The sequence below is a fragment of the Mesocricetus auratus genome, unplaced genomic scaffold (assembly GCF_017639785.1).
Source record: "Mesocricetus auratus isolate SY011 unplaced genomic scaffold, BCM_Maur_2.0 Super-Scaffold_100707, whole genome shotgun sequence".
NCBI lineage: Eukaryota > Metazoa > Chordata > Mammalia > Rodentia > Cricetidae > Mesocricetus > Mesocricetus auratus.
Genome location: NW_024429269.1, coordinates 3,007,053 through 3,022,657, shown reverse-complemented (window position 1 = coordinate 3,022,657; position 15,605 = coordinate 3,007,053). Strand labels below are relative to the sequence as shown.

The following is a 15,605-nucleotide window of genomic DNA, read 5'->3' as shown; positions in this document are numbered from 1 at the left end:
CTTCATGCATAGCTAGTCTTCAGCTGGGTACCAATGAATGAACAAATAGACCTTGAATGGCAGAGATCAGAAGTTCAGGTGGAGACCCAGAGGGGTTGAGAGGCACAGGGTGGCTGGGAGGAGGAGGCCGTGTGAGTTGGCAGGGGCTAGTCTTTGTCTATCCGTTTGATGATATATTATTTTTACTTTGTGCATACAAGTGCTTTGCTTGCGTGTGTGTCTGTCTGTGCACCGTTTGGTGCTGGCAGAGGCCAGAAATAGGGCACTGGATTCCCCGGAACTGGAGTTATGGTTGTTATACTGGAACCAGACATTGTCTTCTGGAAGAGAAGCTGGTGCTTTTAAGCACTGAGCTACCTCTCCAGTTCTGGTGGGTTTCCAAAGTTGTCTGAAGCTTTGAAGCCAACCAGCTTGGAAGTCTGAACCTAACAGAAGTCCTCCGTGTTGACCTGGCGGTATCATGTGAAGGAAGCTCACCAAGGAAGCAATGGTGGCTGTGTGTGTGGTAGGGGTGGGGAGGGGGCCTGTCTCAGGGGATGCCTGATGAACGTGGAGTAGCTGAGACACGGGTCTCGGCCTTCTGGGAAATAATGGGGGAATTTGTTACACCTGCCTGGAAAGTACTGGCGGCTGTTTTTGTAGATCACCACTCAGTGACGTAGGAAAACTTAGCAGTCTTATTGAGTGAAAACCAACGCTAGGCGAAGCCGGCCCTACTTGTGATCCTGGTTTGTAGGATGCAGGCAGGAGGTCAAGGCCAGCTTACTGACTTACATAAGTTCCAGGCCAGCCATAGGCACCTGACGAGAACTTGTCTCAACAACAAGGCAAAGCACGAACAGGGAGTATGCACAGTTACAGTTACAGGAGGAGTGGCATGCTTTAATATAAAAAGGGAGGGGGCATCAGGCTGGGGATGTGGCTCAGGCGGTGCCTAGCGTGCATGGAGCCCTCGGTTTGTCCTGAGCACCACAGAACACGGGCGCGGTGGTGAAAAGGTGGGGGCCGGAGGATCGGAAGTTCAAGGTCATCCTCAGCTGCATAGGAAGTTTCAGCCTGAGCTACATGAAACAGGAGTCTTAAAAAACAAAATAAAAATAAGGAAACAGAAGCAGGGAGGAGTGGGTGTGCTTTGGGGAAGCAGGTTCACAAGTGATTTTATTTTCTTTGAGTTTATCAATACTTTTTACATGATCTCCTAGGATTAGGTATTCATTTTTTTGTATAAAGAAAAGATAAGAGCCGGCAGGGTGGCTCAACAGGTATAGCAGCTTGCCTGCAAGCCCGATATCCTGAGTTTGTCCTTGCAAGAGAGAGAACTGACTCCTTCAAATTGTTCTCTGATTTTCACACAGAAATTAGTGTGTATGTGTGTGTGTGTGTGTGTGAGAGAGAGAGAGAGAGAGAGAGAGAGAGAGAGAGAGAGAGAGAGAGAGAGAGAGAGAGAGAGAGAATTTACTCACTGCCACTTTTGTCTCCTCAGCAAAGCAGAGTATCCAGCATGCTGTCCCGACGCCTTGGTAAGCGCTCCCTCTTGGGAGCCCGGGTACTGGGACCTAGTGCCTCTGAGGTGCCACTAGGGACCAGCTTGCCTTTGGAGCCACAGATACAAGTGCCTGAAGGAGCCACGCCCCAGCCCTTACACACCTCTAAGGACCCTGTGTGCCAGGAGCAGCCCAAGGAAGTCCTCAAGGCTCTGGGTACCTCAGGCCACCCACAGGTGGCCTTTCAGCCTGGGCAGAAGGTAGGTTGATCCTAACATGGATGCGGACCCTGTCTCTTGAGTGTTGGGATTGGCAGACTGTCAGTTCCTAAGCGGTAGACTGGAAGTCTTACACACTGGGGCCCTAGGCAGAGGATGTACTGTCATTTCAGACCAGGGCATCTTCATGACTGTCGTGTGGAGGAGAAAGTGACCAGGCACTGTGGGATGCTCAGAGGCCCAGCTCACAGCGTGGCCTCAGCTCAGTGGCTCTTTGTCTGTCCCACTTCAGCACTGTAGGCAACAAGAGAAAGACCCTAGGCGATAGACTCTGGAGAACAGATTGCAGAAGCTGCAGGTGGAGGCGTGGTCCAAATCCGATGGGAACAGTTCCTGCTTTCCTTGCGTCCCCTTGCCGTGGCTGCGCCCAGGGTTGCCTAGCCTGATTTATCACTAGGTCCAGATGCGTGGGGCTCCTGCCATTGCCTTCTCCAGCATCCATCTAGAATGAGTTGGCCTTTGCCTTCCCATGAGGCTTGGCGCCCCCAGACCTTTGTCCTCCTGAGACAAGGTGGCCTTCCAGCTTCCAGGTACCCTGATGAGAGAGCGGTCTACCCTCTCCCTTTCCAGTACATGCTGAGGAGAACGGGACTTAGGACTCTCCAGAAGGAAAACATTGAGTAAGAGGTGTTTACCAGTTCAGAGGCAAGGAGGGGGCAAGAGTACCTGAAGGATGAGTATAGGTTTGAGGCTCAGAGAAGCCCCGGTTGCTGGCTTCTAGGATGGAAAGTGTGTAGAGAAGCTGTAGGGGAAGATTTGATCCTGTGTGGCTAGCCCAAGTGCTTGGGTGGGCAGCAGGTGCCTGGAAATGCCTGCTTCCTTCTGGCCTGTTTAGGCTGCTGTAAGGGAATACCCAAGGTGGGAAAAATGTATAGACAGTAGTTTATTCAGCTCAAACTTCTGGAGACTGGGAAGTCCGAGAGGAGAATAAGGACAGGAGAATGGGAGGAGCTGCACCCACTTTTATAACAATTCACACTCTCCCTGCCTACCCCACTCTCTGGATAATTCTCTACTGTTACGACCTGCCATTTGAGAGAGCTGCAGTTCTCATGACATGCTCACTCATCCTAGACCCCACTTCCTGGGGGTTACGTGTCTAACATGGGACCAGATCTTGGTATGGACCAATTAAAGATGAGCGTATCAAAGCACAGACTGCAGCAGACAGCCTGATACCCAGAACCGAGATCTCTAAGGGCTTTGGCGTGGGAACGCCTGAGTGTTGACCATTGGCTGTCATTCCCCCGCAGGTCTGTGTGTGGTATGGGGGTCAGGAGTGCAAGGGCCTGGTGGAGCAGCACAGCTGGGCTGAGGACAAGGTGACAGTCCGGCTGCTGGACCAGAAGTTACAAATTTGCTGTAAAGTAGAAGAGGTGTGCCTGGCGGAGCTGCAGGGGACCACACCCCAGGTGCCGGCCTACAGACCCGTGTCTAGGAACATCGATGTTCCCAAGAGGTTTGTAGGAGTGGTGAGGGTTATAGATATGGGCTGGGACATGGTGGGAGTCTTGGGTACCTACTTGCTGGGATAGCAAAGCTAGATATAGAAGAGGCATCCTTTTAAGAACGCCTAGGCAACATCCTTTTTTCTCCAAAACTCTCTTAGGGGTTACATCTATTTGGTTTGGTGAAGGTTTAAACTCAGCTCAGAATTTTTTTGTGAGAAGAGACAGGAACAGATGAGACAGAGTGTCAGCCGGATTCCATACAGGGCGGAGAGAAATGATTTCAGCCTTGTGGGCCAACCAGACTCCGTCATTGCTACTTGGTGCAGCAGCCATAGAAGTAAAAGCCTGTACGCACGCTGTGCATCAATGAAAACTAATCAGGGTCCTCAAACTTTACTGTGATTTACTATCGTTTATATGTATCATATGTCAAGAAGTAAAATGCTTTTGATTCTGAAATGGCATTTAAAAAGGTAAAGCCATCCTTTCTTGGCTCAGAACTGGTCAGGCAGGCAGCAGCCTGTGTCTGGGCAAGTTGGTCTGATTCTTCACTTGGGTGCTAAGAACCTTTGAGTAAAGAATGGATATTCTGCTTTGGGACTTAATGATATGATGTCATCTTGGGATCCTAGATCCTGCTGTGCATCTTATGGTCTGTCTAGATTGTTCTTTTAAGATTTAAAAGGAAAATCTGGGGCAGGGAGAAGGCTCATTGTGTCTAAGCCAAGCCTGTCTGTGCAAGCCCAACAACCCGAGTTCAATGCCTGGAACTCATGCAAAGGTGGAAAGAGGAGCCTACTCCACAGAGCTGTTCTGACCTCCACATGGGTGCTGTGGCGCAAGGGCACTGATGCTCACACAGCGTGCACAAACATAACAATAAATAAAAGTGAGAAACAAGAGGCATGGCCAGCTGAGATGAGTTTGCATGCAAGATATACAAAAAACTAAACTCTATTCCACCCTCGTCTGTGGGTATGGGGGCTGTTGGTAGACCAGGTGGCTTAACAGGTTTTAGATTACATTCATTTATGGACTATGTATGGGTTATGTGTGCATGCTCTGCTGCCCCTGTGATGAGGGCGACTTTCAGGAGCTGGTTGTCTCCCACTCCGTGGGTACTGTGTACTGAACTCAGCTCATCAACCTTGGCAGCAAGCATTTTTACCCACTGAGCCATCTTGCTGGCCCAGCAGACCCAGTGTTTTAAGACTAGAGGAGCAGCATTTCTGATCGTGTATTCAGTGGAAGACCAGCAAAGAACTTAATTTTCTCTTCTGTGGAAGTGAAAACACAAAGATCGTGCAATGTTTAATATGTTGATGGCTTTGCTCTGTCTGCTTCAAACCCAGTTGCACAGTTTGGTAGACCTGGTGTGTAAATAATTGGTGAATATAGTCCTTTGAAATTGGCTAGTCGCTGGCGGTTTGCTACATTCTAATTTCCCTTAAATACTTTAGATATCAGATAGTGTTTATTTTACTTCCAAACCTCATAACTGTATGGATTTAAAGGAGAGGGGGAAAGCACATGTAAAATTCTAGGCAGCCTGTTTAAAGAATGGAGCTTAACAGTGGGAGATGGTGTCATCTGGTTATTTATTCTATCCTGGTTTGTTTGCTCACTGGCTTATGTAATAGGTTCTGTTGACATTCAGAAGCTAACAGAATGCTGTGTTTATTTTGGCAGAGGGGAGAGAAAAACCCATTAGTGTAATTGTCTCCTCTTAAATTTGAATGTAAGGCAGGGGGAAGGAGGTGATTTTAGGGTTTAGATTCCAGTGGGCTCCATTTATCCCCATGCTTCATCTTATCATGTGACTCTTCTCTCCATCCCCAAATAAAATGCTCCATTTTAAGTTGTAGAGTTAGAAGGAGAGTTTGAGGAGAACGGCACTGTCTCGGGTGTTGGCCCCAGTTTAAGCAGGTGCCCCACCCGCTCATCCTGGGCTGATTGAAACACCACCCAGAACAAGCACTTTTCGGGGATTGTTGCTTTAGTTTCCATTGGGCTGGTTGCTGGGGGAGGGGGCGGCTCTGAGGGGACAGCATAGCAGTGTAAGGTGATCCCATGAAAGTAAGCAGATGTGGTAGCTTAATCTGTGGGCTTTGTGGACCAACCAGGCCCAGGAAGTAAGCACAGTCCCCGCTCATTTGAATCCAGGAAGTCGGATGCAGTGGAGATGGATGAGATGATGGCCGCCATGGTGCTGACGTCTCTGTCCTGCAGTCCTGTCGTGCAGAGTCCTCCTGGGACTGAGCCCATCTTCTCTGGTGAGCAAGTGGGGTTGGGCTGGTTCCTGGCATGGCAGAAACCCACAACTGATGCTCTTTCCAGGGTCAGCTTGGCTATAGGGTTCTGGAGGCTCTCAGGGCAGTCGATCAGGAGCTCAGTTTCCTCATCTGAGCAGAAACCCCCTTGGTGCTTCGGGACAGTGCTTGAACTCAGCACTCAGCCAAGATGGCCGCTCAAGCAAGTTCTAAGTTCTGTAGGAGCCTGGACAGGGCCTCCAGGAACATTTATTTAGTTCACAAAAGCAGAACTACGCTTGCCGGTCCACTAGTGGCTTCCTGTTAATCAATGCTTAACTTCTAACTCAGCCTCATAAATTAGTGTGGGCTTGCAGGCCAAATACCTGAGCTGAAGTCTCAAAGCTGGTTGCTTTTTACAAACCAATAGAACGGACCATTGAAAAGATTGGAAAGACGAGGTGTCGGTGCTTGCTGCTGAGCCTCACAGCCTGTGTTTGGTTCCCGGGACCCACGTGGTGGAAGAAAACAAGTAACTCCCTTAGGTTGTCCTCTGACCTCCACTTATGCATCATGACAACTCTCTCTCTCTCTCTCTCTCTCTCTCTCTCTCTCTCTCTCTCTCTCTCTCTCTGACACTGTAATAAAAAAAAAGCCCCTCATAATATGACTTCAGATTTATAGATGCCAAAGAACTCTTCTGGTTATAATCCCCAGATGATTTACCAGTACCTGGGAGGGCAGCATTAGAGAAGGATTGCAAGTCTTTTGGCAAGACTGGTCGTGACTTCAGTTATTTTAGTGGCAATTCCTTATCTGTCAGTCCTAAAAGCTATTTAAAGTTTGTAGGAGAATATGGAGCTAGTTCTAGCTCATACTGAGATGAAAGTGGCCTTTGCAGGTAAGTGTCTCTCATAAGTAGTGTTTGATTGAAAGCAAATTTAATTATTCCACCCAGAGGCTGTCACTGCACTTGGGGACATCTAGTGGTAAATTCCATCAGTGCAGCCTGCTTTAATGTGCACAAAGAAGGCAGAGAGGAAGGATGCCAAATTCTCAAGAAGTCTAAAAAGCCCAGGCAGTTGAGTCAGCAGATTCAGGAAAGGCGCTGAATCGGGGAAAACATGGCTGGAGTTCCCTCTTGGGCTCATCTCATTGGTCCATGATCAGTTGCTTTGGATGCTTCTTGAGTTCTGCCCTAAACATCTATTGTTTTGCACTCTGTGTAGCTATGGTACTTTCTCAGTTTCCAGGAAGAGCAAGTGATGAGAGTTTTAAGACTACACAGGGGGTATCTGGGTAGGAGGCATTCTTTTTTTTTTTTTTTTTTTTTTGGTTTTTATGAGACAGGGTTTCTCTGTATTGTTTTGGAGGCTATCAGTCCAGCCTGGCCTCGAACTCACAGAGATCTGCCTGCCTCTGCCTCCCGAGTGCTGGGATTAAAGGCGTGCGCCACCAACGCCCGGCCAGGAGGCATTCTTTATCCAGCATCTGTTTGGGGAGGAGTCTCTGAGAAGTAAAGAGAGCCTTGTTTGGAAACATGGGACCTCGGAGTTGGCCCAGCCTTCAGATCTGCCCTGACACTTAGGGTATGGCAGTGTCTCATCAAGCCTAGGGGCAGGAGACTGTGTATCCAGAGAGGGAGCTTGGGCTTTGGGGAGCGTAAGTTTTTTCTATCTCTCTTGCTGTTCCCATGTATTAGGCTTTCAGATCATCTTATGCGATCAATTCACTTGGATTTGAAGGCGGGCATGAGAGAGTCCAGCTTGAGCATGAAGCAGCCTACAGACAAATCAATCAAAAAGTAAAAAAAAAAAATCTAGGCTTGGGGTTTCACTCAGTACCAGAGTGCTTGCCTCGTATGAGCAAGGCCCCAGCAATCAAAGAAAAACTAAGCATAAAAATCCCATTTGTTACCTGTATTCTTCCTTCTTAGACGTCTGAATTGGAAGGGGCAGGTGGCCACTGCAGTGACAGGCCAGACACCAGGGCCTCTGAAAGCTCTGACACATTTCTTTGCGCTCACAGACCATCCTGCACTTGTCCAAGTTGAAATGGTTGAAAAGCATTTTTTTTTAAGGAAATTCATCAAGAATTTGCTAAATTCCACATGTTGCTACCACTATGTGGATGCCCTCAGCCAGGCTGGAACTAAGAAAGGCTCTTCCTTGTTAGCGTGTACAGTGTGAACACCAGTTTTTAACCGCATTCTTTTTATTAATCTTCGATGAAAGATAGTTGCAGTGTGCTTGTGGTGATCAGTGATGACCCATGGGGCAGAAAATGTCCACCAGGCAGAGCGATTATAACATCAAAGATTGCCGTAGTATTTGCAACTGCCCTCAATCTTGTGTCTCAGGGAGAAGTTTCTTTAATAATTAAATTTTTAGTGATATTTTAGTTTTTGTCATTTACTCCTTTTTTTCCCTTTGTTCCTGGGGATAAGCCCCCTGAGTATTCTGTTGCCTCTCTCTCTGGCCAGTTTCCCGTGCAGCTTGTGGTGACCCGTGGAAGGAGAGTGGTGACGTGTCAGACAGCGGCAGTAGCACTACCAGTGGGCACTGGAGTGGGGGCAGTGGCATCTCCACCCCTTCGCCGCCCCACCCCCAGGCCAGCCCCAAGTACCTGGGAGACGCCTTCGGGTCCCCCCAAACTGATCATGGCTTTGAGACTGATTCTGACCCGTTCCTGTTGGATGAACCAGCCCCACGCAAGAGGAAGGTAGGTGGCGATTGGCGAGCTCATGGGGACAGCCATCCCCAGAGGGGCAGGGGCGCCCCAGGTCCTGGGCGTTTCTGGTCTTCCTTTGTTGCACTTGTTATGAAATCCTAACCTGAGGCTGGTTCCTTTTCTTTTTTTGTTTGTTTTTTTTGAGACAGGATTTCTCTGTGTGGCTTTGGAGCCTGTCCTGGAACTAGCTCTTGTAGACCAGGCTGGTCTTGAACTCACAGAGATCCGCCTGCCTCTGCCTCCCAAGTGTGTGCGCCACCACCACCTGGCTCTTTTTGTTTTTTGGGGGTGTGTATGTTTGTGGGTGTGCATGCACATGGGGTCAGAGGTCAACCTCAGGTATTATCTTGAGGTGCTGTTCATCTCTCCCACCTCACCCCGTCTTAGTTTTGGAGATAGGCTCTTTCAGTGGTCTGGAGCTTGCCAAATAGGCTAGGCTGGGCAGTCAGTGAATTCAGGATCTACTGGCTCTGCCTCTCTTTGATAGCACAAGTGTGTGCCACTATTTTTTCGTTTTTTTATATATATATATATATATATATATATATATATATATATATATATAAAACTATGGCCACCAGGTCACCCCTCAGGTTCTTTTGGGCATGTTTCTCTGCTCTCTGGGAGTCCCTTCCTAGAGGTTTTTCTTTTGGGTCTGCCTGAGGATGGCAACCAGCTGAAGTCCTCATCAGATGACGAGGGAGGCTGGGGAGAGGATTCCCACACACCAGTCGCTAAGACCTCTTTTTCCCCTAGAACTCTGTGAAGGTGATGTACAAGTGCCTGTGGCCCAGCTGTGGCAAAGTTCTGCGTTCAGTCGTGGGCATCAAGCGACATGTCAAAGCCCTCCACCTGGGGTAGGTCCAGCGCTCAGCGCCTCTTGCCTGAGGCACCTCCAGCCTTCTAACTCCACAGGACTCGTAGCCCAGAGGCTTCTGGTGAAATGGCTTGCTGCAGGCACTGTCCAGTTCTCCTCCCTGACCACTGAATGTACGACACCTTCCCTGGGCAGGGAGGCTCTTTATATTGTGGTCGGCGTTGACGCTGCTGCCAGAGAGTGAGCTCTGTGTGTCTTATGGTGGTGTCTTCCCACCTGGTGTAGGGAGCAAGATGTTTCAGTTCTGAGTAGAAAGGGAACAGTTTGGTTTAATCGCCGGCGAGATGCTGTGGCTTAGACATAGCGAGCAGGCTGGACATCTGCTTCTGTGTGTGGGAGTTAGGTCTGTATCCGTGCTCTGATGCTCAGGGGAGTGCCTCATCTCTGTGCAGAACCCTCAGGGTGGCCACCGCCTCTGGTGTGAACTACCTCACAGGCCTCGAGAGCGTGTCGTAGATGGGGCAGGTCCCAAGAGGGCTTGTGACAGCACCAGGACTGTGCTCAGACACGTTTGCCGTTGTGTGAGTCCGTGCCAGGAAGAAGAGCTTCCGTGGGTGGGCATGTTCTAATCCCTTCTGATAGCCTCTGAGAGCAGCGCTCCTGGGTGTTCTCTTGGGTACTTCTCCCAACTTCTTCCTCCTTCTACCCCCCCCCCCACGACTTCAAAGTAAGGCATCATGTCCTCAATGATGGCCAAATGTCTGCTCCACACAGGGACACCGTGGACCCTGATCAGTTCAAGAGGGAGGAAGACTTTTACTACACAGAGATGCAGATCAAGGAAGAGTCTGCTCTGGCTGTGGCTGCCCCCCCTGCCCCTGGGGCGCCCAACAGCGAGCCGGCCCCCGCCTCCCGTGTGAGCAGCCCGTCCCTTGCTGCTCTTGCATTGCCTCCTCCCAAAGCCCAGTCCTCGGGCCCAGAGCACCCCGGCCTGGAGTCTCCCCTGCCTTCAGTTGCACTCAGCAAGTCAGCTCCTGGCTCCTTCTGGCACATTCAGGCTGACCACGCATACCAGGTTTGAAACAGGCCTATGTGGGGGCTTAGTCTGGGATCTCGGTGGCACTAGCTGTCAGACAACAGGCCTCTGAGCACCTTGACTGAGACTGAGCCTTTGGCTGAGTTGCTAATCTTGCTTCCACAGAGAAGGGAAAGGAAAGGCTGGGATGTAGGCCAGTTGGTAGAGTTGCTTACTGAGCATGCGCAGGACCCTGGGTTGCACACACCTGTGATCCCAGTCAGGGGTGGAGACAGGAGGAATAGGAGTTCAGGGTCACCCTTGCCTACATGGGGAGTTTAGAGTGAGCTACATGTAAACCCCGTCTCAAAAACAGCAACAACAAATGCTGTGACACTCGGCTGATAAGAAGTCTAGCCATGTGTCAGGATGTGAACTGAGAGCTGTCACTTCCAAGACTGGCTAGAAGAATCGACAGGTTCATGTAGGGCTTCCCAGGTTTCCTTAGCTCCGAGGAGCATGTTACATTGGATGGTGCTTCTCTGAGCACCTACTAGGTATCAGCATTGGGTTAGGTAAGCCTTCTAGTTAGACTAGGACACGACCCCTGCTCTCACAAAGTGCATGGTGGAGGTAGGGTTAGCAATGAGGATTGGGCTAGGACTCATTATAAATTGTCAAGTACCATTTCCTCGAGACACAGGAAGACATGACATAGGCCCAAAGGAAACAACTCCATTATTCTCCTGGGCTTGGGAAAGTTGTCATGTTGAGGTGGGCAGTTTGACCTTTACCCTGCAAGCTAGGTTCATATTCCTGTATGCTGGTTTAAAACCTTTCCTGTGTTCATAGTTTGACTTGAGCAGGCTGGATCAGTCTGCAGGTTAGTAAGTAAAAAGTAGTGCTTCCAACCAGGTATGCTTGTCCTTACCTGTAATGCTGGCACCTGGGGGGGGGTCAAGGTCAGCCTGGACTATATAGTAAGGGCCAAAACAAACAAACAAACAAAACAAAACAACACCAAACCAGCAGTACTTTCAGTGAGAAAAACTACAAAATAAGCAGGCTCTCCTCATTAGAATTAGTGACCACTTAGTTTGTGTCTGGTTAAGAGTCAGCCTTAGCTGACCCTGTAGCATCTGGGCATAGTGGTCAGTACCACTAGAGCTAGACCTAAGCCAGACATCCCTGCCTGTATCCCTACTCCTGAGGAGGTGCCTGGCAGGTCTCTGTCCTTTTCTGGAAATAGTCCTCAGACTCAGTTGACCTTTTTGCCTTAAGCATGTTCTCCAAAGGCGGCCCAGCCCCTGAATAACACCCTGTGAGGACGAAGTCATGAGGCTGGCACCTAAGCAGTTCCAAGCAGGAGTGCAGCCTCTCAGGAAGGAAGAGGCTGTGTTGATGATGGGTAGACGGCTTTGAGGCTGCTCATGGGAAAACCTGTCTAGCTGTCTTGGTGTTTTCCAGGCTCTTGACTAGGCGCAGATATGCCTTCTGCTGCAAATGGGAAGTTACTGGGACCCGAGGCAGATGCTTCCTTACTTAGTTGGAGCACAGGCTGACATGCTCTTGTCTCTGCAGGCTCTTCCATCCTTCCAGATCCCCGTCTCTCCCCACATCTACACCAGCATCAGCTGGGCTGCTGCCCCTACCACCACCTCCCCCCTCTCTCCGGTGAGTCCCAAAGCTGGGGGCCTGTGTCACTGGTACACGGCACATGGCTACTGTTGCCCCCATACTTCATAAAGATCACCTCGTGTCCTCCTCTGTCCGGCTACAGCTCCTCTCAGCAGGAGGACACCTGGGGGAGTCAGGGTGGAGCAGTTTTCTCCCTTAGAAATGTGCTGGGCAAGGCTAGACTCAGTCTCTTGCTCTGTGAGTCTCTGAGGTGCTTGTTAGAGTGAGTTCTAGGGCCTCGATGAAAGGAAGGGAGACAATGTGGGTGTGTCAGATGGTTGAGCTCGATGGAGGATCATAGGAGGAGCATTTGGAGGCTGTGTGGGCTGGACCAGAAATCTCAGGCCACCATGAACTTGTACCCTTGACTCTGAACTGACATAAACTGGAAGTCATTAGAACCACGTATGGGTGGCTCTAGTTTCAAGTGTCTGCCACAGAGAAGCGTCACAAATGACAGAACCTAGTTGACAGAAGGTGTCACTAAAGCAATACAATGCCTCCATTTGCCCCTTGTATGGTAACTCCATCTAAGTCCCCTAAAGCCTTGAGGGTGGCTCCTGTCTCTGGCCCTGACCTAACTCCATCTATTGAGAATGTCCTTTTAGGGGAGATCCATCGTCCCCTTCACCAGCACCTGCTCTGGGGCTCAGAGAGGCATGCGTGGCAGAGCCCAGGGAGTTGCCCCGCAGTTCTGAGGGGTCTCATGCTCACAGACGTTCTTTTTTTTGGTTTTTCGAGACAGGGTTTCTCTGTGGCTTTGGAGGCTGTCCTGGAACTAGCTCTTGTAGACCAGGCTGGCCTCGAACTCACAGAGATCCACCTGCCTCTGCCTCCCAAGTGCTGGGATTAAAGGCGTGCGCCACCAACGCCCGGCTTCACAGACGTTCTTATACTCCCCATACCCAGGTCCGGAGTCGGTCACTCAGCTTCAGTGAGCCCCAGCAGCCGCCATCCACAGTGAAGTCTCACCTGATTGTCACCTCCCCACCCCGGGCTCAGAGCAGCTCCAGGTGAGCCGTCTCTCCCTTAGCCTTGGCGTTTCTGCCCGGTGTCGACACTGGTGATGGTCTCCAGGGCTAGTCCCCAGGTGGAGGCCACACTGGTCCGGCCGCCTTCTCTTCCTTTAGTGACTGCTGCCAGCAGCCACCCCTCCCAGCTCCTGCTTGTTTGCCTGGGTCTAACCTCCACTGCATGATGCCACCCTCATTTCATCCTTTGCCAGGAAAGCCCGTGGAGAAGCCAAGAAGTGCCGCAAGGTGTACGGCATAGAGCACCGGGACCAGTGGTGCACAGCCTGCCGGTGGAAGAAGGCCTGCCAGCGCTTCCTGGACTGAGCCCGCCTCGCCCGGCCCCGCCCCTCGCCCGGCCCCGCCCCTCGCCCTGCCCGGCAGCCAGGGGGCCTCCAAGCCTGCAGCCATCAGCAGAACACAGAGAGATGTGGAGTGCATGTGGGCAGCCGGGGCTCCATTGGCTAAGATTTAACACTTAGAAAACACTTTCTCCCCCTTGTGGGAGTGTTTTATTTTTTAAAAAAAGAAAATATTTTTCCCCCTAAAATAGGAGAGAGCCAAAATTGACCAAGGGTATTCTGCAGCGAACCAGAGACCAAAGAATTACCCCCTCCCGCCCTCTTGGGAACTAGTTTGTATGCATCAAAAGTAGGCCAGGATGCCTTGCCCAGTTTTTGTGCTGAACGGGTGCATCCATTACTCCTTTAGCTATTCCAGAATGGACTGTGAGTAAAATGAATTTCCCTTTCTTAGGAAACAAGACCTTTCTGGCAGGTGGATGACCCAGGGGGCAGTAGCAGGACTCTGGGAAGGGCAGGGGTCTGTACCTGGTGAGATGCAGTGTCACTTCTGTTGGAGCAGCTTCTGGGGCTGGAAGAGAGACACCTTCTTACCTTGGCAACCTTTGGATCTGGGTCCCCTCAGATGTTGGGTTGCATGCCAGTAAACTTTATGTGGCTTCTTCTCAAAGCCTGTCCCCAAAAATCCCGAGCCAAAAGGCTAATATGAATTTAGTTTAAGAACATGTCCTTGAAACACTACCCTGAGCATCCTTCCAGCTCTGAGAGGAAGTGTGGAGGGTCTGCACAGAAACTTTGCTCCCACCTCCCTGAGGTCTCTTCCCTCCGGAGTGTCACAAGCTCTAGAATGTCTGTTCTTCTTGTCTGATGTGGAACTCTTTGATGAGGAAGACTTCTTTCCCTCGGGGGTCTCTGGTACATCCTAGCAGACTTGGCCTCTGTGCCTGCTAAACATGACTTCCAGGACCCAGCTGTCTTACTGAAGTCCCAGGTATCATAGGCTCAGGGAGTGCCACCAGGCCACCTCTCCAGGGCCTGAGCAGCATTGACTCATTAGTTGTCACAGAGACCATCCTCTTGACCACTGGAGGCATTACATGGGAAACGCATGTCTACTTTTTATTCTGAGACACACTAAGTTCTGTTCGAAAACCCGAGAACCTAAGAGATTGTGTGTGTGAGGTGAAGGTTATAGTGGTAGCCCGGCTGCTGATGGAGGGGAGAGACACTAGTTTCTTTGGTAGAGGGATATTTTTATAACAAACCAGGCCAGACAGAGGCGACCCTGGGCTCTCCTGCCCCTTCAACCTCATAGATAATTAAGAGCCAGCAGCAGAAGTTTCTCTTCTTTCCTTACTTCCCATGATGCTCAGCTTCCAGTCTTACTGGCGAGAGGAGGGGGGATATAGAGACACAGAGAGAAAGAGTTTCTGGACATGTAGAGACCTCACCAGGAAGCTCTCCTCTCCCCTTCATAATCCAGTGTGAACTAAGCCTCCACTTCAGCAGAGACCTTGTAATCCCAGCCTTGGTTTGGAGCTTGCAGATGTAACTGACTATAATGATTTTCTCCATTTGAAGCAGGCTTCCTATGCCATTGGCGTGCCAGGCAGAAAAGTAAGAGGGGGAAGAAAAGGAGTTGACGGGATGGTTTGAAAACTGAGGAGTTTCAATTTAGTTCAGTTCTTTATTCCATTTCTGTGCAGCCTCCCCATTTGTTCCCTCTCTTTTCTGGCGGTGACGACCTCCCAACCGCTGTTGTGCACCCCGCCCCCTTCATCTTGATGCTTTTGTGTTGGTTCCTGGGTTTGAAGGGCAAGGGTGACTTGTGAGCACACCCAGCCATCAGGCCCACCTCTGTCATCTCTGTATCTCCCTGCTTCCCAGCCCCGTGGGTTTGGAGTCTGACTGGGTGAAGGTACCACAGGTATGCTTTTGAAACCAACAGGACCTAGCTTGCAGTTACCTTGGGAAACTGTCTAGCCGTGTTTCCGTCATTCAGAGCGCTCTCAGAGTTACCTTCAGACTTGGTACCTCGTTGGGAGCACCCTCAAGCGAGCGTGCACCATATCAATACTGTGGTGTGAGTTCAGAGGTACTGTCTGTGGCTAGCCAACGTCTCAGGTACAAAGCCAAAGGGCTCTCTGGTAACATAGGCTTGGATCAATGATAAGGCTTTTAACCTGGCCCTGAACAGTGCTTCGAGCAATGGCTGCCTTGTCACAGTGAGTGTATAGCTCGACGCCTTAGGACCCTGTGAAATTAGAGATGGAAACTGATTTTGTGGAAAAAATCTGTTGTGTTACTTTCTGGTCACCCCAGGTCTGACTTTACCAGGGGCAAAAAAGAAAAAAAAAGAGAAAAAAGAAAAAGAAAAAATTTAAAAAGGTTAAAGCAAAACAAGAAGGGAGAAGAATCCCATCCGTGAATTTGTCTCATTGGCGCTTCTCCCCCTCCCCCACCCCAGCCCCGCTGTCTTCCAAGTATTATTTTTACTGTTAAGATTTTTTTTAAATGTGAAATGAAATGTAATGTTTTTACAGCAATGATATGAAATATATTTTATAAGGAATAAAATGGTACATTGTCTGA

The 15,605-nt window shown here is 50.0% G+C and overlaps 1 protein-coding gene across 2 annotated transcripts in view; it reads left to right on the top strand.

Moving 5' to 3' along the window:
• The window catches only part of Znf395 (zinc finger protein 395), a 52,633-nt gene extending 37,028 nt beyond the window's left edge, over positions 1-15,605 (top strand). For both annotated transcript variants that reach the window (XM_040740599.1, XM_040740598.1), the window contains exons 2-10: positions 1,484-1,744; positions 3,016-3,221; positions 5,377-5,486; positions 7,945-8,183; positions 8,949-9,049; positions 9,784-10,084; positions 11,606-11,698; positions 12,611-12,714; positions 12,927-15,605. In XM_040740599.1, the coding sequence (XP_040596533.1) occupies positions 1,502-1,744; positions 3,016-3,221; positions 5,377-5,486; positions 7,945-8,183; positions 8,949-9,049; positions 9,784-10,084; positions 11,606-11,698; positions 12,611-12,714; positions 12,927-13,038 (1,509 nt within the window). In that variant the 5' untranslated portion in view covers positions 1,484-1,501 and the 3' untranslated portion in view covers positions 13,039-15,605. The remainder of the gene's footprint in view (positions 1-1,483; positions 1,745-3,015; positions 3,222-5,376; positions 5,487-7,944; positions 8,184-8,948; positions 9,050-9,783; positions 10,085-11,605; positions 11,699-12,610; positions 12,715-12,926) is intronic.